The 23,487-nt window shown below is 37.3% G+C and overlaps 1 protein-coding gene across 1 annotated transcript in view; it reads left to right on the forward strand.

Annotated features, from left to right (window-relative positions):
* Positions 1–23,487, forward strand: part of LOC140140482 (cAMP and cAMP-inhibited cGMP 3',5'-cyclic phosphodiesterase 10A-like) — a 118,274-nt gene that overhangs the window by 88,131 nt on the left and 6,656 nt on the right. The window contains 10 exon segments of the mRNA XM_072162241.1: positions 6,965–7,107; positions 7,785–7,877; positions 8,788–8,983; positions 9,939–10,081; positions 12,799–12,882; positions 13,899–14,049; positions 17,016–17,107; positions 17,109–17,160; positions 18,173–18,232; positions 22,514–22,635. Coding sequence (XP_072018342.1) covers positions 6,965–7,107; positions 7,785–7,877; positions 8,788–8,983; positions 9,939–10,081; positions 12,799–12,882; positions 13,899–14,049; positions 17,016–17,107; positions 17,109–17,160; positions 18,173–18,232; positions 22,514–22,635 — 1,136 coding nt within the window.

A 23,487-nucleotide genomic window follows, 5' to 3' on the forward strand; every position in this document is an offset into this window, starting at 1 on the left:
TATTAGAAGAAATGTTTCCGGGATGGCCCGTGGTATCCCCACAAGAATCCCAAGCTTCCAGGATGTAAATATGTTCTTTTCCCAAATGGGTTTTATGATGTGGATGAGTCGATTTATACCAATCATACCCAATGTCCATATGCTGGTTGCTTGGCAGGCATATATCATGAAACCGGTAAACTGACAAATCCAGAAGGCTCCTGGTATTGGCCATTCATTTTTCCCAAGAATACCAACCGTATACCAGATAAGTGTAAAGGATGTCAATAGATCTGCTATGCCCAAACTATCATGGAGTTACCAATAAGTCCAGCGATTGCCAGCAATCCTAGAACTGCAAGAAGAATTTGTTCCCAATACTCCCGGTAATTGATGTAGATTGCCCTGTGCCAAATAATATAGTATCATGTGAGTGAGGCTGCCAAATTCAGAAACCATCATGGTTAACCTACATACTTCAGCAATCAACTCTCAGTGGTATTGCTCACATTTGTTGTGCAGCCAGTATTTATTGTTAATTAAGCCTTAATTGGAAGATTTCAAGAGTAATTCTGAGTTTGTGGATAACCAACTGAGATTTATGTCTGCGCTAAGCATAAAATTTCCCTGAAGAAAGGGAGTTAAATAATATTGCTGATTAAAACCCCGGGATTAAAACATGTTCCTAGAATAGAAAATACACCTTACACATCAGTGACTAAATAACATTGAAGTATTGAAATAAGCCCTTTCGCAATTTCGGAAAATTGCAACTGCGCATGCTCAGACATCGTCACACAGTTCTTCAACGAGAGATAAACACGAGGAGGCTGCAGTGCGTTTCCAATGCGGTGAACTGTGCCGTTTGCATAAAACATCTTGTACTGGAATTACGCCGATTATTTTGTCTTTATTTCTTCATGATACATTGTATTTGAATAAATATATTGATATCATGAAGAAATAAAGACAAAATAATTGGCAAAATCCCAGTACAGGACGTTTTTATGCAAACGGCACAGTTCACCGCATTGGAAATGTACAGTAGCCTCATCGTGTTTATCTCCAATTTTATCGGCAAATATTACCCATGATGCACCATGATCTGAAATTGCGAATGGGCTTATTAAATTTAGCTTCGCAGGCGTTTAAGATGGAGGTATTGATCATTTGTTTGACAGAGTAAATAACGGGGTTAATCAGGTAGGAACACAGTGATATTGACTTGATAGAGGGCGCAAAATCTTAACTCCAGCATCTTCATAACACTAATTCACGTATTGTGTATAGGCCTGGGATGATATAATAAAACCATTACAGAATTATTATACACAAGTGCGCCATAAATTCTGTGTCATTTTTGACACAGAGTCTGGCTACAATCCCGGTCATAATTGTGCAAACACTTTAACATGGGTACTTCAAATATGCCCCCTATTTCCCCGATCAATGTTGGTAGTTTTTTTATTTTTTATCATGTACCCCTAGAGATATTCAACATTGATTGGTGGGACAGGGAGAGGGTTGTTGTAGTAAGGAAGGGTTCGGACTTTACACCAAAGAAAGGGAAATTTTAGTATGTCAAGTATAACAGAAATACATAACAGCCCTACTTTGACACAAGTATTCCAACTATGACCGGGATTGTCGCTCCTCTTTTTATGTTCACTGATGTGTGTAGGAGCATGATCTTCAACAACACAAAATTCAGAAGGCTATTTAATGCAGGAAAAGGTTAGGTCCCGATAGATGGAAATATAGAGGTTATTTGCATAGTAAATAAAATATTAAATCCATTTCTAGCGCGTTTGTGTATAATGTGTATTGACCTGCACTATATTGTGTTTCAATCTTAAAAAGTAAAAATATCCAATTAAATTCAGCCTTAACACATGAAATACAGCCGTCCAAATATTGCCTCTTTGTTTGCAATTACTAAGAGTATTTAATATATATGGCAAAAAAATAATAGTGGTATTGGGGTTGAAACCAAACATTGTTTAGAAGTTAACACTACATATCTCAGAAAACAGTACAATATAGCAAAATCGAGGAAAAGAGGGGTCAGCATTTTTTACTCATATTTTGAAGTTTCATTAGGTTCCCTAAAGTATTCATGAAAATGGTGATGAAAATTCTCATATCCCCCTTGAGCAAGATACCAGACCCCCCTAAAACCGCCCTAAAATATGCTTCTGTTAACCCCTGACAAATTTGAAAATATTGAATTTTGCATACATTTCAGAAGACATGTTTGAATATAACACAATGGTTTATCAGTTTATTTTTTCTGTCATGTAATATTACATATTCTCACAATATGAAAATACACAGCAAGCTTTAAAATTGTTTGGAATGTTCCATTTTCAGCATGAGGGGTGAGACTATATTCTTGTATTTTTAAAATGTTGAAAATGCCTAATTTTCCCCAATCTTTGATGGAAAAAATAAAAACCTTCATATCTTTTTTTATTTTTTATTTTTTTGTCATAAAGTACCCCACTATTGATGTTTACAAAAATGCATTCAAAATCATGGAGACTTCTTTAGTATTTTACTTACATGTCCACCAATTCAGGGCACTTTTAACAATTAGTCAAATGAGGCATTTGTGTTACTTACACTTCTACTTCCATGACTGCATATGATGATGACTTCAATTCAAAACTGCAACATTTTGTTTATCACTCTATACCACATGACTACGGTGACACAAACATGGGATATTAGCAAGGGTTAGTCCATTATTTCAAAGGGGTGTTTGTAGAAAACTGGGGTATCAAGGTTTTTGCTATATTCCACTGTGTAAAATGGCTGATATTGAGCAGATAATAGCTATACGGTCTGCTAAATGCTCATATCTCTACCTTATGATGCTAATTAGGAGAGTTGCATTAACTTGGTCAAACTTAATAACAAATATGGTTATAACAATAAACAACGAAAGACTTTAAAAAAATTATTTTCTTTTTTATATCCAGGTCTCCATGTTCAAAATGCCTTATTTTAGTCCTAATTTTAATTTGTGTGTTTTTACAGGAAAATATTTTATTTTTTGTTAAACATTATTCCACTATTGCTGATTGCACAAATATGCAGTCATACCATTGAGACAACCATTGCATCTTACTTACATGTCCACCAATTCAGTGCATTTTTAGCATTGTCCCATTATTGCTGTTCACGGTTTGCACAAATATACAGTCATATCATTGCAGAGAATACCATAGCATCTAACAATGTCCACCAATTCAGTGCATTTTTAACAATGAAGCATTTCTGTTTCTTCATGTGTTTCTTACACAAACTACGTCCTTATAGATGGTAATGATTTCAACAAAAAATACATTTAACATTATGTCACTGGGGTGTTTGTAGAAAACTTAATTATCATGATTTTCACCATATTTCACTGTTTCGTATGGTTAACATTGAAGGGATAATACATAAACGGTCTACCAAAATGCTGACCAAAGTTCAATCAAAACACGATCTGGATACCTTGCAAGAACTCCATAAGCCACAATGCTTATATGCGGAGTTACGTTCCACACTGAGAAATGCCAACTTCTTTGCATTACCAATTGCCCCAAGCCAGTGAAGTTCTCATACGGTATTACATCCGTGACAAAGGTTAATGATGATTCTAACAATAAGCATCAAAAGGCTCAAAAAATGTCTTTTGATGTCCTTTATTCTATGTCCAAATCTCGACTATAAGTTATATAAGGAATGCTACATAGGTTTGAAGCCGTAATGAAAATATGTAAAGGTATCTACATTCACATAAAATTGTATCTATGGTGAGTGGAAAATTGCTCACTACACTCAGTAGAAATGACTTGTTAGCCTTTGTTGGCTTAATTCAAAAGGAGTAAGTTTGGACAACTCAAAATAGTGTAAAAGTTGCCAAAACAAAATTCATTTTAGTTATCCGAACTTAAAAATGCTGAAAAAGCTCAAAAGTTCCGTCAACTGATCAACTTTGTTGGCATTACTTAAAAAGTTTATGTAAGTCGTTGCGTCAACTTTTTAAGCAATGCCAACTTCTGAATTCAAGTTCAGGGAACTTAGAAAAATAAACAAGGTTCAAAGAACCAATTAGTTGAGTTATTGTAACTCAACATGTAAGTTGATGTAACTCGTTCATATTAAGTTACTGGTAGGCTACTTATTGTTTTGAGTTATTCCAATTTGGTACTTTGTTACTTAATTCACGTAATTGGATCATTTTCTGCACAATTAGCAGTATTCAAATATTTATTTTTGTAATCAGTGCACAATTTTGTATACTATAGCACACCATTTTCTGAGTTGTAACAACTCAATAAAGTAAGTGCAAATGAGTGCGACCAACATAATGATATCGAGTCAGCGTTACTCAAAATTATGCAGCGTTGGCATTACTCGGAAAGTTGTTAACGACTTACATCAACTTACTGAGTAATGTCAACGAACAATTTCTATGAGTGTAGCATTTGAGTTTGGGTAAGCTGTGGCGAGCGAGAATGATCACTCACCTCAAACACTAATTTACCATTTGCTAAAGAGCAATTTAACTTAACACATGCAGATTATATTTTTGATTGAGAAGGGTTTTCTATATCTTTGTTCATCGTGAAAATACCAATTTTCTACCTTTGTTGATGTTATTGGACCATTATAAGCTAACTTTCTTGAGTGACACCTCTGTATTATAATGGTTTAACCAACACATCAAAATACCTTTGATTGTCATAATAGACAATATAAAGGAGAAACTAATTATTTTTTATTAAAACCAAAATCAAGACTTCAAATAACCAATTAAATTCAACAACATCTGCATTCTAGCATTAGGAAAAAGTAGTCCCTTTTCTGGGCCTGTATCCGATAAACTGAAATACTCTCCATGATTTTCACTTCTTGATTTAATTAGTCTGGAATAAAACTAGTTTCCCTGTGAAAATAAAAGTAATTAAAAGATATGAAGGTTTTGATTTTTTGCGTCAAAAATTGGGTAAAAAACGCATTTTTCACTTTTTTTTCAAAAAGTGAAAAATAGGAAAACACCCCGCCTAAAAATGGAACAAACCAATTAGATTTTTACGTTTTCTTTCATATCTGTTAAGGGTAATATATCAACTTAATACCTACGGAGTATATTTTTTTTTTGTGAATGGTTTTCTATATCTTTGATCATCGTTAAAATACTCATTTTCTAGCTTTTTAGATGTCATTGGCCCATTATAAGCAAACTTGAAGATGTTCTAGAGTGTTACCTCTGTATTATAATGGAATAGCCCAGGCTTCAAAATATCTTTGATTGTCATCTTAGACATTATAAAGGAGAAACATTTTTTAAAATTAAAATACACAATCAAGACTTCAAAAACCAATTAAATTCAATATCTTTACAACATCTGCATTCTAGAATATGGAAAAAGTAGTCCACTTCCGGGGCTTCTATCTCTTAAACTAAAATACTCTCCATGGTTTTTATTTCTTTATTTAATTAGTCTTGCATGAAACTAGTTTACATGTGAAAATAAAAAAAATTAAAAGGTATGAAGGTTTTTATTTTTTTCGTCAAAAAGTGGGTAAAAAACGCATTTTTCACTTTTTCTCAAAAAGTGAAAAATAGGAAAACACCCCTCCTAAAAAATGGTACAACCCAATTAGATTTTTTACTTTTTCTACTATATCCGTTAAGATTAATATGTCAACTTAATACCTGCAGAATATATTTTTCATTGTGAATGGTTTTCTATATATTTGATCATCTTGAAACTACCCATTTTCTAGCTTTTTTGTTGTTGGAAAGGGGGAGGCAGGGGGTCATTTTAGGGGGGTCTTGTATCTCGTACCAGAGGGGTCGTGAGATTTTTTTAATGTCACCAGTGTGCATAACTTGGGACACTTGCTCAACCATCAAAGCATGAAAGAAATCTGCCTACCCTCGTTTTCCTCGGTCTGTCTGCTTCTATGAGATATTCCGTGTTAATGACTGCGCATCAGTTGTTTTGAGGGTATTGTGAATATCCCTCGGTTCCAAAGCACAATGTTTAGATATTTCACAATACCCGAAAAATAACGGATGCAAAGTCATTAACCTCATTCATAACCGTCACTTTTCACTTTTTTTAAATTCAATTTACATCACATTTTTTGTCTTAATTTGAAAACAGAACACAATTTTAAGTTTAGTTGTATTCCCTGTAAAAATCGAATAGCCCATTAAGGAAATACCGCTAGCGACCAATCACACTAGCACGCAATCATGCGATGTCCAAATACGGCGGCCAGCGTCCGCGTAAATTGTTTGAACACGTAACACGTCACGTAACGCGGTCATTGTAGAGCGTACTTTTAGCTACGTCACGAGACGCGGTCATTATACTTTTTCAATGACTTGCATTTGCGTCTGCGTATTTAAAAGTTATCTGTGATTGGATCGCAATGAGGTTATGAATAATGTTTATTCCTCTAAAATAAGTACAAAGAATTTCGAACAAAAAATGATCTTCACATGTTTCTAGAACTTGCTCTGCACATGTTTCTAGAACTTGAGAGTTGATTTGTTTGGTGTCACAATGCACCCTGTATGCCTACTTTGGTTCAAGGCATGTTCACAGTCATGCACGGTTTTGAGTTTGTGTTGAACAATGAAGTTTACATCCACCTAAATTGCATTATCACAAAAATGAAGCTAAAAACTTGTCCATTCTATTTATAATGATTAGTCAAATAAACCATACAGTACTATTCTGCTATGTCCTAAAAATGTGAAGTTTTATCAGCATTTAATATGATCTTTTTACGAATTGGTTAGTTTTGAAAAAAATCCACTTGGTCATACTGAGTGAACATGGTGAGCAGGGGACTGTTTGTTTGTTTGTTTATTTCTTCTTTATACTTGGTCCATATTCAGTCCAAGGTGATGATGTAATGACTATGACAGCGAATATATGCTCCTGATCTCTGACTTTGTATTTCCATATTACAGATGTTTACAAAGAGTCTTGTCAACGCAGATCGTTGTGCCCTCTTCCTTACGGACTCCGAGTCGGGAGAGCTCTACGCTGATCTGTTTGATGAGGGAAAACAGGTGGATGGTAAACCAATCTTCTCCAAGAAGAAACAGATCAGGTGAGCAGTTAGCTTAGGCTGTGTCATAAATGCAAATTTATATAATTGCCACTTGACCAGATATTTTATTACCAGAATTTTTTTTTTTTTTTTCATTTTCAGCCCATATTTGGCTTTTTAATCCTGATTTTACGCTGTTTTTCAATGGTTTATAGTAATTTTCTTCTTTTTAATTTGTGGCCTCTCGCACCCATGATATTTGCAAGTGTCCTCCACTTTTAGCATGCTTTGTTTTTCTGTCCTCGCTGATAAGATAACACGCAATTGGTAAAATTGGATTCAGACTCGGCACAAAACCATATTGTTGAAAGCGCCACCTCATCCATCTAAAAAGAAAATAATTCAGTCAAAGCAAAAAAAAACCAGCCGACTATTGACAAAGTTGAAGACCCATTCAAATACATGTAGCAAATTACAGATTCATGTAAAATGTCTTATTTTTGGCTTATCACAGCAGACTATAATGTTAGCACATCTATGACACTGAAAAGCAAATGTGCCAAAAGCTGGATTTCGAGTTTTACGATCCTCCAGATGAGCAAATCGCTGAATATACCTTTAATTGATCAATTATCACAGGTTTTCCATACAAAAAGGCCAAAAGCTGAATTTCAAGCTTTATGATCCTCATGATGAGCAAATCACTGAATGTACCTTTAATTGTTCAATTATCACAGGTTTTCCATAGAAAAAGGCATTGCTGGACACGTGGCCAGGACAGGGGAGATAGTTAACATCCCAGATGCTTACAGCGATTCCAGATTCAATAGGTAGGTGATAACAATGGGCTATTCCAATAGAAATACCCACGCCCCCTATGGAAGACATGACCTTAATCTAACACACAGGGAGTGTGAATTTCATATGGGGTTACCTGAATGGGTGACTCCATTTGAAATCTACACCCCCTGTGTGGGAGATTAAGGTCATGTCTTTCATAAGGGGTATGCATTTCAACTGGAATAGCCAAATTCTCAGCTTTTAATAGGCACAAAAAAGTTTATCTCAAAAGAAAATGGAATACCAGCAAAGTGGTACATGCCAGAGACGATATCTCACTTCCCACAATGCATTTCTTCCATTTTAATTTCCTGTACTGATTTGCTATCTAGTGCAACATGAGTCAATAATGATGAAATGTACCTCAGAGAACAGAGCACATCCAGATCTTGCAAAAAATTCTTGACCGTCGATTCAGTCTATTCTCAAACTGAAATCAAAGGGAACCTGTACAAATTAATATAAAATGACCTGTAATGGGAGTGTCATTTGATGAAATGAGGTGATCGATATATCATGTTGCAAAGGATTTTGGGAAGGGTAAGATATCCTCAGTTCTCTGGGTATATACTTTATGAAAAAATAAATAGCAAATGCCCAATGCACTAATTTCTGACTTTTTCCCCTGACAACTAGAACAAAACCAAAAAACACCCCTTTAAACATAGGGTGCCCTCAGTGACGTAGCATCATAGGGGGCATGTGCCTTCCCCAATCGATTGCAAAAATGAGAAAATCCCATAGGAAAATTGCCGAAAAATGGCTTGTGGCCTCCAATCAGACCCGGTGCCCCCCCCCAATCATGGTCCGTGCCCTACAAATTATGTGATGACCCACACTACGCCACTGGGTGCCTTGCCTATTTTCCTAAAAAGATTACATGTTTCATCTTTGGCACAGGGATGTTGACTTGGCAACCGGCTACACCACTCGTAGCATCCTCTGTATGCCCATCATGAGCCACGGGATAGTCATCGGCGTAGTGCAGATGATAAACAAGAAGAGTGGCGCCATGATCCAGGCGTTTGACAAGGTGGATGAGTCCAATTTCAGCATGTTTGCCGTCTACTGTGCTCTAGCTCTTCATTATTCAAAGGTAGTTATTGTGACCATAGAAGAAATCTTTCTTCCATGTTGTTGATGACGGATACACTGACTTTCTTGTTTGTTATGTTTGCTTTGTTTTACAGACAGTTGCAAGCATAACTTCTTTGTTTTTGACCCAATGAAGGCATGATAAATTTCTGTGTTTTTATTTATTTTAAATCTGTTTTGGAGCTTTTTTGCCAGATTGTGCGTAAATTTTCCAGTTTTGTCAGAATATTCCTGTTTTTATTTTAGGCCAAAAAAAAAAGGTTTGTCTCAAAGCTCACGAGTTGTTTGAAAACAAATGCGAAATGCAATTTGGGTTTTTTTTATTCTCGACTTGGTATTTTTATGGTATTTTGAGAAAAAAATCTGATTTTCGCCAAATTTTTTCTGGAAAAAACTAAAAAAAAAAAAAATTTGAAATGAAAAAAATTTCTGCATTTCTTTTTTTAAAAATCATGTGATTTTATAAATGCGCGCTCAAGCTTTGAGACAAACCTTTCTTTTTGGCCTTATTTAAATTGTATTCTCATGTTTGTCAATATCATAATTACACCTCAGCATTTCTTCCTTTTACCTGAAATAAAAATGGGCTATTCCAGTTGAAATCCCTACATCCCCATGGAAGACATGACCTTAATCTTCCACACGGGGAGTGTGAATTTCAAATGCAGTCACTCGTTCAGGTAACACATACCATTTGAAATTGCAAGACATGACCTTAATCTTCCACACAGGGAGTGTGAATTTCAAATGGAGTCACTCGTTCAGGTAACCCCATTTGAAATTCACACTCCCTGTGTGTGATAGAGGGTGTATGGATTTCAACTGGAATAGTCCAAATGCATTTGTGCAGGAAAGGAAAAAGATATAAAATGTATCAAATGCTAAAGGACATTTGATTAGATTGAAATACATAAAACGTAAGAAAACGACATTGGTTATTTTTTTTGTCTCCTTAGATCTACAGTAGCATCACACATTCTGAGCGTCTTTTAGCGGTTGCTAGGCAACAGCTTGACTACTACACCAGTTGTCATCCAGATGAACAGCAGAAGTTTGTGGCTCGCATGAACAAGCGACAAATTCCAGAGGAAGTCGAAAGGTATGTATCACTGTAATCATGGTAATTGTAACCTGCTACCACAAAATTCGCTGTCGTAGTGCACGTTACTAGAGCTGTTAGTAACCATTGGTTACTGCTCCAAGCCTGGCTCATACACCTGTTCGAATTTTGATATGCCATAGGCTTTGTGTTGTGATCATTTCGATCAGTGGTTCGTAATAAAGAAAGCGTGATCCAGTTGGCCTAGCAACGGTCATATTGTAACGTGCACTACGACAGCGAATAAGCGTAAAGTCGCAAGGTGTTAGTCCCTCAAAATGCCCTGGCTACTGCGTTGGTGTTCACTCACCTGTTAAAGCCACTAAGTATGTCTGTATGTCCTTTGTGAATGGGGGTACAATGGGCCATTTAATACTCCTGGCTTGTACAGGTGGCGGTAAACAAAGAACATCAACTTAGTCAGACCAAATATCTCGAAACTACCAACTCAACAAAATGAGCATAAAGTCGCGGCAACTTTATGCTGATTTCGTGGTAGCAGGTCACAATTGAGAATATAATGCATCTTTTCCCCGGTGCTGCAAATTTTTTGCTTACTTGCTTCTTTTGCTTTCCTTGAATTATACAGGTCTTTTGGGATGACATGAATGTTGAGCATGATTCAAATCGTCGCTCGGATGACATACTTGCATCTCTTGAAAAAAAGTTTTTAGATCATTGCCATACTCAGTATTTTTATTAAATGATGTACTCAGTTGAGAAATCTTCATTCCTCCCTCCCTCCCTCCCCACGCGCCACCCGATCATAGGTTGAAACAGTTTTTGAATATATTGCCCAGCATTACAAGCAGGTTGCACTCATCACTTGTGTGTGTCTGCAATCATAGATTGAATACAATACCAATCTTTTCAAAGATACTAATCTTACAGGTGCGAGTGATCAGCATGATATAAATATTCTATAGAAATTATGATCCAGGTCTTTATCCCTGTTCTTTGACATCTATACTTCAATGCAGAGGTACTGTGTGAATGTACTAGTGCAGGCCACTATATTCAAAACTTGTTTTCACCTATTGCTATGGTAGTTAATCCTGTTATTACATCACTTTTACGGAAAATTATAGACCTAGGCATGTTTGAACATATTCATCTTCATCTGTTCCTTCATCATCATCATTATCTTCATCATCATTTTCATCATCGTTGTTGTCGTCGTCGTTATCATCATCGTCACCATCATCATCAGAACCGATGATCACCATTAAAAATATAAATCGTTCCATTTAGAATTCCAAACATTTAGAAACACATTTATTCATAACTAATAATTTAATGCACACAACCCATTATATCTAGCAGCCAAAATTAAGTATTTCCTGAGAAAAAACATTTTCAAGGTCCATGTTGAAAAAAACAGTTCAAAATAATGGTGTTTACATGACAAAGTGGTTTATATCAATCAATACTATGCCACTGTAACATGCGAATGTTATACACAATTTTCCCATTGAGTCGAAACTAATTTGTGTAATGTCTTGAAAGTTTGTCAGAATGTAGAGCTTCATTTGTCAAAATTGCTCGTATTCCAGTATGTCATCTGAGTGATAACATATGTGACGTGTCATGTCAAAAGGAGACACTTTTGGGCAGGATCGTAAATGGAGAAATAGCCAAAAATCTGCCCGAGAGTATTTTTTCACAATTTGGGTTTGTTGCTTGAATTTGTGGTGTTATTAATGTTAAAAATATTGTCTGATAGTTTCAGACCGGAATATAACTGGCATCTTGTATTTTTTGAGACATTTTTCAAGGTAAATCCTACTCTCAACATTGTCAATAATATTTTTAAAGGCCGATATCTCAATTTCCAATTTTATAATACCACAACTTACCAACTCAATATCTTCGCTTAGGAATGTCCGATTTCATTGTGGAAAACGGCATTGTGGTGCAAAATATCTCTTTATTTAAGCTATGTAAAAACCTCAAAATTGAAAACCTGCCCAAAAGTGTCTCCTTTTGACATGACACGTCACATATAATACACTAGGATCAACAACATGCTCATCTATCAGGGCACAGTTCTTTAACTCCAATACAGTTGCACATTCATTGAATGACCTTTGACAATTTGGGTACACAAACTCATAATCTGCAATTTGAGGTCGAATTTTGCTCTATGGTTGTTTAATTGAGGTTTAGGCATTGGGATGAGGCCATTGTGGTCCATAGTGAATGTTTTAATTCAGTCAACAGAGGTTGGAAGAATCACAGATATGGAAGGATCAAATTTACTAGCCCAGCTTTCTCAATATTTTCTACTGCAAAATGATTTCAATCAACACAATCAATTAGCAACTGACAACCGTGAATTCCATCTCCCACTTTTAGGGAGATATCCCCATGATCTAACATTTTAATCATGGTGTCACAGTGTTGTCTTCTTATTTAGACGTATTGAGGGCTGGAACGCATAATTAACAATAAAACGCTCCATTTTCTCCATTTTGAATATTATTTGAAGATTACAGTGGCCATGGTGGTGTAGCGTGATTCATGGGGGACCTTGATGGGGGGGCCGGGCCAATAAGCTGGATTTTCTAAATTTTCAAATTGATTAAAGGGGCATGTGCCCCGTGCTCCATGATGCTACGCCACTATGCATGTATAAGAACAGATTGACGAAAAAAAGGCCAATTTTCAGCTTCAAACTGACTTTGATTCCATTTTTTCTTTTCATTTTTCATTTTAAGGTTTGATTTTGATTGTCGTACCACTCAGAGAGAGATGTGTGATATGTTCGTACACATGGCTCACCACTTGTTTGGGCCTGATGCGTAAGTATAGACCGCTTTACATCATTGTTTATCAACAAAGGCGAGGGACTGGTCTATCGATATGCTTGAACAAACCGATACACTGTTCAATGGCTCATTCTTGTACTATGTGGTGGACGATTTAAAATGCATGTGCCCTGAGCAAAATACTATGCTCACACACACTGCAGGGCAAAGAACAATGGAAATTGCCTTGATTCGCGCGCATACTGCCGGGCAATGACGTCACATGCCAAGTGGTCTATAAAAGGAGTGCAAATTTCACATCTTTTAAATTGTGTAATAAATCATGACCATTATTCTTACAACCATGTGCACACATTTTTTGATACACTTTATGCATTTGATGCATCCCTGCTCCTTTTCGGCAATGTTGAGTGCTAAATGTAGTGATAATTGTGCTGTATGTTTACCAGGGTGTTAGCTAACCACCCATCATTTAGGACAGGCAGTATGCTCCTAAGACAGCCAAAGTTAATGCCTGTGGCATATATGCTAAAAACAATGTTTAAATAATTTTAATAATGTTTGAACCAAAACATCAAGGCTACAGTTAAAGCTATTTGAACTTGAACTGACTGAACCCCCAGAAGTTTTAGAGGTCTGGGTTTTGTTTTCAGTGTCAAATTTAAAATTGTATTTTGGACAGGCAATTTTGATGAAAATAACAGGCACTTGTTAAATCCTAGCTGAGACCCTGATGTCTACCCCACCACTGCTTGGAGGAGGATGGAGAAAGCACAAAATCTATAAAAACATTTATATTATTTCCCACATTGCCCACATTTCAATTGCATTGTCCCAACAAATGTTGCGCAAAATAGTAGTTCACTGCAACTATTTTCTTAATAGATGAGAGGTTATCCCCATAAAAGCTACTAGCCACATTATCCTCCTCTCAGGTGTTTTGATTGTTGTTATTTATTGCTGTTGCTATAATATTTTTTAGATTAACCAAATAAGATTGTCAAAATTAGTTGTCGGTCAATGCCGTTTTTTTCATCATCCTCATCTAGTTTTGACACAGGCACCTTGGTTCGATTCACAATTGCTGTGCGTAAGAACTACCGACCAAACCCATTCCACAACTTTGGCCATGCATTTGCCGTCACTCATGCCATGTTTGCGTCCCTGGCAAGCACTGAAGGAGTATTTGATGAAATTGAGGTAAGGCTACGAAAAAAGAAAACCCTGTTCTACGGGCCCGACCTACCCAGATTTTCAAAATTTCAGGAAGAAAATGTTTTTATTTTCTCAAATCACAAAATATTTACAAGAGTTTGGTGATTTTTTGGGTCATTTCCAAAAACCAAAAAAAGCCCGCCTGACCCTACTTGAAAGGTCCGTCCGCCCGTAGAACAGGGTTTTTTTGTTGCCTAAGCTTATGTAGCTAATTGAAGTAAACATATGTAGCTGTGCCTGACCCAGGGACCCATTTGGTTTCTTTGACTCCTATTTTTGAAAAATGTTCCAACTGTGACGGGGATACCCCCTGGGGCTCCCCCAGAATGGCCAATAGCAGGGCCGGGCGCAACCTATCACGACAGGTCAGGCGATCGCCGCACCAGTTTTGAGCAAAGCAACAAAAAAAAAAGAGAGAGAGAATAGGAAGAAAGAAAGAAAGAAAGAAAGAAAGAAAGAAAGAGAGAAAGAAACGAAAGGAAAAAGTATGCACCAAATCGGGCGAATTGAGTTCAGAAATGCAAAATTTCCCTAGGGGACGCTGCCCCTTCCAACACACTGGACCCCCGTATTGGTCATAACTTTACAGCAGGCGCGGTTTAGGGGGCGGGCCCTCCTGCAACAAAAAAGAGGAAATGAGAGAAGAGAAAGGGGGAAACAGCTATAAAAAAAAAAAGGAGAAAAGGAGGAGAGAAAAAGTTAAATTGCACGTAATTGAGTAGGTCCATGCCTAAAAAACCGCACATCGATCGGAAGTAGGCCCTATAATATAGGCCTGATTATTTTAGGCATTACTTGAAGGCGGGTCCTCGTACCAAAAGCATGCGCAAATTACTGCGGGCCCGCCGATATGCAGGGCCTATCACATTTTGTCACCAAAGTCACTAGACGACAATAATAGGGAAAACTTGTTCACGAAAGGCTTCATATCGACGGGCCGTCATTCACAAATATTTTCGGCTTTTTCAACATGTTCTAACTAAAATTTTACATACTAATAGTGCCAAAATGGTTCACCAAATCGCTTCAATTAGGTCTTCATTTTGCAAAATTTTCCAACTTCTCAGCTCCAAGGGGGGAACTTGATATCCCCCTCAGACACCCCCTTGCGTAGTGGATAAACAAGTGTCCATTTTCGCTTCTGCTTTCAACATTTGCCCATTTATGTTTAAACATAGGCCTACAACAATAGGGAAAACTTGTCCACGATCGGCTTCATGCTGCATGTCATTTCACAAATTGTCAGTTTTTTCAAACTAAAATTTTACACACTAATAAAGACAAAATGGTCCACCAAATCGCTTCAATTAGGTCTTCATTTTGCAAAAAGTTTCTTACTTCTCAGGGGCCACATCCCCCTCAGACACCCCCCTGCGATCGATGCTCGCTTCACGTACATTTTTTTACATTTACGATATTTTATTTTAAAGCACTTGGGGAAGCAGTCCTGGATCCGCCCTTGTCACCTTGTATATATTGATGGGTCTACTTTCAAATTCTCAGCGGCACCCCTACCCCCTTTCCCGGGTTTTATAATGTGAAGTTCTTAATCTGCATATTTACCATTGCAAATTGGGGAAATTATAATAGAGTGATTTTTTTTCGTGATTCTCGCGCAACGGGACCTTATTTTGGTGTTAACTCGGTGTTAACTTAAGTCTAGAATATCCACAATTTTGTTTAAAAACAACAGGAAATGGCCTCTAAGCGCATCCAGAAACAAAACATTTTCAGGGGCCCTAAAGCGGGCCCCTGCACCCCACGCCGTTAGACGCTCCGCTCGCGTCGCTCACTACGCTCCAATTGGATAGTATATTTCTAGCGCCGCACCACTTATAAATCCCTTGCGCCTGGCCTGAATAGAGTTGTATTTAGCATAAAGTTTGGGTGGGACAGGGCAAATTTTCATGATCAGCTCCCACCTTTCAAATACTTTGATCCACATCTGGCTGTGCCTGTGTAAGTTCATAAGAAACATTTCAGTACCAAGCTTCCATCATGTTCAAGGGGTTCGTCATAGACATGTCCAGAAACCGGTTAACCCTGGGGCTCGGAATCAGCTTGAAATGCACCCGGGGGGTTGAGTGTTTAATGTGCCCAAAATAGGGCAATGTTTCAATAAACCCAAATATCCACTACTCATTAAGTAAAACAAAGGTTATATCCTAAATGGTTGCTCCAATTTGGCTCACAAACATTTTTAGCAGCGGGACCATGTTCTTCTTTCCTTAGCTCAAATGACTGGAATGATTGACATTATTTTTTCATTCATTTCAGATAATCATCTCAGATTATTTCAGATTATCATTTTGAATCCTCATCTCAGATTATCATCTCAGATCATCATCTCAGACAGGCCCGTAGCCAGGGGGGTGCAGGGGGTGTGACGCACCCCGCAAAAATGCCAAAGGCCCAACAAGTTCCCTTTCTTTACCCAAAAAGTCCCATTTGCATTTTTTAAGCCTTTTTGGTCCAAAAATGTCTAAATCCGCCCCCACGGTCCAAAAAGTCCAAATTTTTTTTTTTTAATTCCACTTTTTCAAAATCAGCGGCCCCAAAAATAAATCCTGGCTACGGGCATGATCTCAGATTATTTCAGATCATCATCATCTCAGATCATCATCTCAGATTATCTTAAATCATCATCTCAGATCATCTTATTCTCAGATCATCTCATTCTCAGATCATTTCAGATCATCTCAGATCGTCATCTCAGATTCTCTCAAATCACCATCTCAGATCATCTCATTCTCAGATCATCTCATTCTCAGATCATCATCTCAGATCATCTCAGATCATCATCTCAGATCGTCATCTCAGATTCTCTCAAATCACCATCTCAGATCATCTCATTCTCAGATCATCTCATTCTCAGATCATCATCTCAGATCATCTCAGATCATCATCTCAGATCATCATCTCACATCTACTATTTACTATCTTAATTTCAGATGCAGGCATTGTTCATCAGCTGTCTCTGCCATGACATGGATCATCCGGCAATGACCAATTCCTTCCAGCAGAAATTCTCTACGCCTCTCGGCCCTCTATCCTGCGTCTACCCTGGAGCACCATCACTTCAACCAGACAGTCAGAGTTAGGGGAGAGCGGGGAGTGTTCGCCCTAGGGGCAGGTTCGCCCACCCCTTGTTTCTCAGCACTACGGCTATCAGGGAATTAGGTGATGGCAAAATTAGGTGACATAGGTCATTATAAACTTCTCATATTAGCTACGCGACATATAGGGACGTGTTCATCGAACTGCAGCCAAAACAAAAAAAATGACCCCAAAAGCGTAATTTTTTCTTGCATTCATAATGTTGTATTATCATTGATACATAAATACAGATGGTTTTAATGGAAATCTGTATTGGGAACATATGGGATTTGTCAAAGATTTAATGCAGTTATAAACTCCTTATTCGATTTGTGTTTTGCATACCCAGAAGAAAATACAAAAATATGCACAAGGGGCTCGTTAAGCCCTTTTGAGGATGGGGCATGTTAGCCTATATCTTCCCAGGCGGACTTACCCCAAACTGGAGGCGGACCTGTCCCATCAGCGTATTATGCAAAATATTGATAATTAAACCATTAAACAAGGTAAAACTACTGAAAACATGTTTTTTTAAAGTTATGTGATATCGGTATTACTCATACCACCATTTATGTCCTAATCCATTTCTCCCCGAAGTTGTAAATATGATACGTTTAAGCTCACTTTGGACCCCTACATTTTACCCTGACCCGACCCCTGCAACAAATTTAGTGACTCCCCAGAAGAGAATGAATGCCCTGTGTACTCTTGCTAAATGTTTGCATTGAATATGTTATTGTTATGCAATGTTTAAACCTTTTTTGTTATTAGGGTGAACTTACCCCACCATATGGGTGAACCTGCCCCAATATGGGGCAAGTTCGCCACTTTATAAAACTTTTTTTTTGTTTGCTCTATCCTGTTGCTATTGTAAGGCCTATAGTTCTGGGATTGTGGCCGTATATAGCTAAGACATAGGGCTTTCACATGGGCTAATCAGGTCATCCCTAACCTTAAATTTGACATCGCTAGGCTGGTCAGAAAAAAATAGGGCGAACACTCCCCGCTCTCCCCTATACAGCAAAGTGGACATAACATCTTTTCACACCTGCCAATCAATGCATACAAACAGGTAAATACCAAAGAGTTTAAACCCAAAGAGTAACAACTCCGCAGAATTGAATATGAATACAAAATCCACCCAAGTCCATACTTCGGCTAAATTGAGTTAAGCATGGGAAATTGTCGCTTATACATATGCCTATCATGTGTATAAAAGTTGAACCCAAAGCTGCCGTCTATGTGCGTCTATTGAGCATGTAAAATCCAGCATGGCCTATACCCAGCATGTATGATACACATTTGTGATGCGATCAAGCTAAATGAGGCTGATGTTGTTCTGTGTTGATCAAAATCTAAATTCAGTCTTCAATTTCTGAAGGCTTTACTTTGATGAAAACTCCATCATAATTAGACTTACGGTTCCAGAGATATGGTCATTGAGTGGTGCTCACAACAATAAGATACAAAGGAAGTTCAATACTATTATTAGGGATGCCCACTGTCAATACAGTTTCCACTAGAACGATTTTTCATTCACTGTGTGCGTGGACTCACACACGTATTGTCTATGGAGAAACTGATCGATACAAGAAATCCCAGGCCTGTTAAATGGCGTACATGAGTTGTTTTGATCCAAATGTAGGCCTATATCAGGGTGTTTCAAGAAATTCCTGATTCCACCAGAAAACATTAACCAAACTTTTTCCTGTTTGGTCAGTAAATAGAGAGGACCTTCCTTCATGAAGAGATCAACTTTTTTATTGAAAAATTTAATGAGATGAGAACTACAACAGGTTGAAGTGACACCATTCCGTGCATCAGGTGTTCAAAGCGCAATTATCTCCGAATTTGGAGTGAATCAGACAAGCAAACTTACATACTCATAAAATTTAACTATTTTTGAAGACAAAATGTGTAAGATGTTAAGAAATTTAAGAATGTTTAAGCCTACGCATGCCCATCTCATATCATGCACTTCCCCGTGCACTTCTCACTACCATGTCCATTTCATATGCTATCCATCATGGCTTCCATGCACACACAGTGTATTGCTCAATGTAGTAAAGATAACCTTTGAGTTGGAGCAAATTTCTCAAAATTGGTAGTGATTAATGTTACCAAACTTATGCCATGATGAAATATAATAATTTTTGAAGATAAAATGTGCTGACCTTAAAAGATTGAACAATGTTTAAGACTACCGCTTTTCATTTGAAATAATGCACTTATTGTTCATCTCCTCTATGGAGATATTTTCCATGGCGGCCATCTATGATCATGCTTGAGGTTTCACCAAACAAACCATGGGTTTTGAGGTCTTATATTTTTTGTTGTATGTCAACAAAATCGATTAAATTTTCAGGATGATCTTATTTTCATGTTGTTATAAGCAAATATAATATTCCAGATAAGCTAGTTAATAAATACATTAAGAAAAAGTACCTTAAAGTTGCACTTTCTGTTAGTATTCCATTTTGGACTTTAACTTTTTAACATGTTCTAGCAGCCCTATATAAAACCGTGACACTCGAAAGGCCATATCTCTGGAATGAAACGTCCGATTAAGATTATTTAAACGCCAAAATGTTTCTTTCATCAATTCCCAGCCAATAAGTTAGGTCTGAATCAATTTAAAAGTACTTCAATTTTTAGTGGACATGCCTACTATTATTGACCAAAATCAATATTCATTTTGCTTGATCACATCACATTTGTTTTTAAGTTTTCTCAAAATCCCTCTCGATGGACTTGGGTGGGTTTTGTATTCATGTATTCAATTGCCCTGTGTGTAACAACACTATGGTAAATTTTGGTTTGTAACACATGGAGATCAAAACGGTGCACCTCCAGCATTTATTGGCAAAACCTTATATCAAATGAAAACTTGTGTCCTCAAGCTGAAGCACAAAGCTTCGTGCAGCAGACAATCATTCACTTTTAATGGAAGTTTACTGGACCATGTCAAAATAATCTGGAGGTACACCATTTTGCCCTCCACGAGAGACATGAAAATATGGCAGAGTTGTTTCCCTTTGGGTGTAATCTCCTTGGTAAAATATACAGATCTATATACAAAGTTAGATGATCTTCTATTGTTCACACGGCAGATGTTATACATCAGATATAACATCTTTGGCTGTGGGGCCGAGTGTTGAAAAATCATCCTTGGCCTCCTTAGTCCATTGAAAAAACATTTAAAAGATGACAAAGGTGGGTGCAAGCATAGACTTGTGAGTGCCCATCCCTAACCATGGCAGTAGGTGAAGCCACGTATCCAAGGTGATTTCGGTCAGGTGGGCGGAGTTACTAGACATGGAGAAATAGCATGTTCGTGTCATGCAACATATTCCGTAGAATATGTCTGCTTGTGTGCGTCCTTGCTAAAATTGTTGCTATGCAGTGTTGACTTCACTACATGCACCATAGTCGGTTGACTAGATTTTCATTTGTCTGGGTTTGCAAGGGGATTTATAGATGTGATGTCAAAGTGGTCCACATATGGTGACACTCCTAAAGCTTACCTTGTCCAACCTTTAGTGCGGACCCAAGTGTTTGGAAAACACCTTAGCCACCTCAACCCATACCATTGTGAGAGATAAAACATTCAAAGATGTCCATGGGTGTACGTTTCAATGACGTCCTATAAACAAAAGTCCTTTCGTTAGGGGAAGGGGTCCAAAGAGTCCAATTACGTTTGAAAAAAGAGCTAGGTAAAATATTGGTCAAAGTTGATCTTTTGGGATATTTCACACTTAGGTTAGAGGGAGGGAGGCAGTCCCCTAACAAAAGGGCATTCATTTATAAGAGGATATCATCAAATTTTTGGTTTGTTCCCTAATGGGGATTTGTAGATCTGATGTCGAAGTGGTCCACATACTGGTGACACTACTGAAACTGACCATTTGTCTAATCTCTTTTGACTGCGGGTGGGGGAGGCTAAGTGTTCATCAAAATGTCCTGTAAACCTTAACCACCTCAATTCATGCCAAGATAAACATAGAAAGACATCTGTGTAAGGGGATTTGTAGTTCTGATGATGTCGAAGTGGTCCACATATGGTGACAATTCCAAAACACACCTTGTTTTAAGGCCAGAGTAATGGAAGACACATTCGTTCACGCCCGAATTTGAGATTTCTTGATATTTATCAACACTAAGATGTATTCTTTCACTTGAAACTGATAAAATACAACTTGCTAATATTTACTCGTATTTTTGCTTGATTTGTTTCACTCTTTTCAACTCGAAAATATTTTGATTCTGCTAGCGATTCGCTTAGCGTGTGGCGCAACTCTCTGGCGTATGTCCAACGCAGTCTAGGCGCATTCGGTTTGTTGTTCACGCCAGCAAATGTGGTGTAAACAAAACAAAAATTTGCAGTCAAAATGCCACTTGGATTTTTTAATTATTTTGAATTTTGGCGCACTGAAAGCAGACATTATAGATTTATTGGTGCAAAAAGATGCATATTTAGACCATGCACCAGATACAGATTTTACAAGCGTGAAAGTCTTACCGTTTTAAAATATAAGGACGTTTTGTGCATAATTTTGACATTTTTTACTAAAGCGTCGATTTCTCAGAGTTCACTTTTAACAATATTGCACGATTTTTGTGACAAGATAACTCGAAAAATATGCAAGCAAAAGGTACACTTTTGCACTATCGTTTAGAGTACATCAAAATCTAGGGAAGGTTTTCTCATTTTTTCAAAATATTTGTTTTAAACAAAAATATACATCATTATGTTCAATTTTTAGCTTAATAGAGTGACAAAATTGCTTTTTTCACATTTTTTTTCAATATTTCAAAAAAAGAGACGAATTTCAAAAAAATAAAAAAAGGTTCCCTAAGTTCATGTCTCTTCTTCATGAAAAGCTAACTGAATTTTTTTTACTCCGAACGGATTTTTTTCTAAGTTGTCACAAAAAAATTGGGGTAAAAAAGTGAATTTTTGTGATTTTTCCAAAAACTCGAGATTTTTGAACAAATCTGGCGTCACCATGGGATTCCTTGACTCATTTCCTTTCCAAAAATGTATAGTTTTATATACTTTTGACATACAATTCAGAAATAATGATGCTCGAAAAGGTCCATGTTCTCTCCCATTACACTGGCCTTAAACAAACCTCTTTGATGGGGGGGTCATATGTTTTATAAACTTCCTGTAAACCTTAAATACCTCAACCCTTGCCTAGATAAAACATAGAAAGATGTCCATGGGTGTAAGTGGATTTGTAGTTCTGATAAACCTTGGATACAATAATGAAAATAGCTCACCACAAATGAGTAGGCCTACAAATTTCTATCCTAGACATTATCTAAATCAATATTTTGTGTTCTATTTCAGATCATGAGCTACATCCAGCATAACATCTTGTCTACTGATCTTGCCTTGGCTCTGGGCAACCAGAAAGAACTGGCTAAGATGGTACTTGCCAACAGTATTGATCTGTCCAACAGAAATCACAGGTAAGCTTTTAATGCCAACACTGGTGGAGGATTTCGTTTCCTGGTTGTCTGTCCTTCAGTAGCGTAGCCAGCGGGGGTGTGTGTGTGTGTGTGGGGGGGGCTGACAAAAAATGAAAGAGAAAAGTGCCCCTCTGACAAAAATGAAAGAGAAAAGTGCCCCTCTGACAAAAATGAAAGAGAAAAGTGCCCCTCTGACAAAAAATGAAAGAGTGGTATAACTCTTATGAGGCTGTGGATCAAGAAATTTCCCTATGAACAAAATCATGGTGATTTGGTAGCTACCACCCCAGACATTGTGTACTGTAATCTATCAGTCTATAATATCGAATTGATTAATTCGAATTAAACAATTCATTGATGTTAGCACTGGGTAGTAGCCATTACTGCCAGTAGACAGGAAGTCTAGAAAGTTGACCTCAATGCTGTAGGTGGTCTTCCTGTACTTTTGAATGGGACAGCAGTAACCTTGGGCATGTTTTAGACCAAAATTTTGGATTTTTCAGATTTTTTTCTTGTTTGTGAGAGCATAACAAGACTATCCGTCGATGGATTTTTAGATATTTTTTAAATGAAGTTTGTCATAACATATTAAAAAGGCAGAGACCCTTGATGTATAATAAATTAGCTAGGTAAGTTTTGAGTAACCTTGATGAAAATTATCAAAAAAGTGCCTATTCAATTGTGTGGGTACGGTCCATCACCTGTCACTTGGTATAGTCTTGTAACATATCTAATGGCGCTGCCCATGGCCACTCGATGAATTGTTTAATTCGAATTAATCAATTCGATATTATAGACTGTCTATGTGCCACACCGAGACACATGTTTGCTTCTAAAATCCAAAGTAATTTA

This window comes from Amphiura filiformis, chromosome 19, assembly GCF_039555335.1.
Source record: "Amphiura filiformis chromosome 19, Afil_fr2py, whole genome shotgun sequence".
In the NCBI taxonomy this organism is placed as follows: domain Eukaryota; kingdom Metazoa; phylum Echinodermata; class Ophiuroidea; order Amphilepidida; family Amphiuridae; genus Amphiura; species Amphiura filiformis.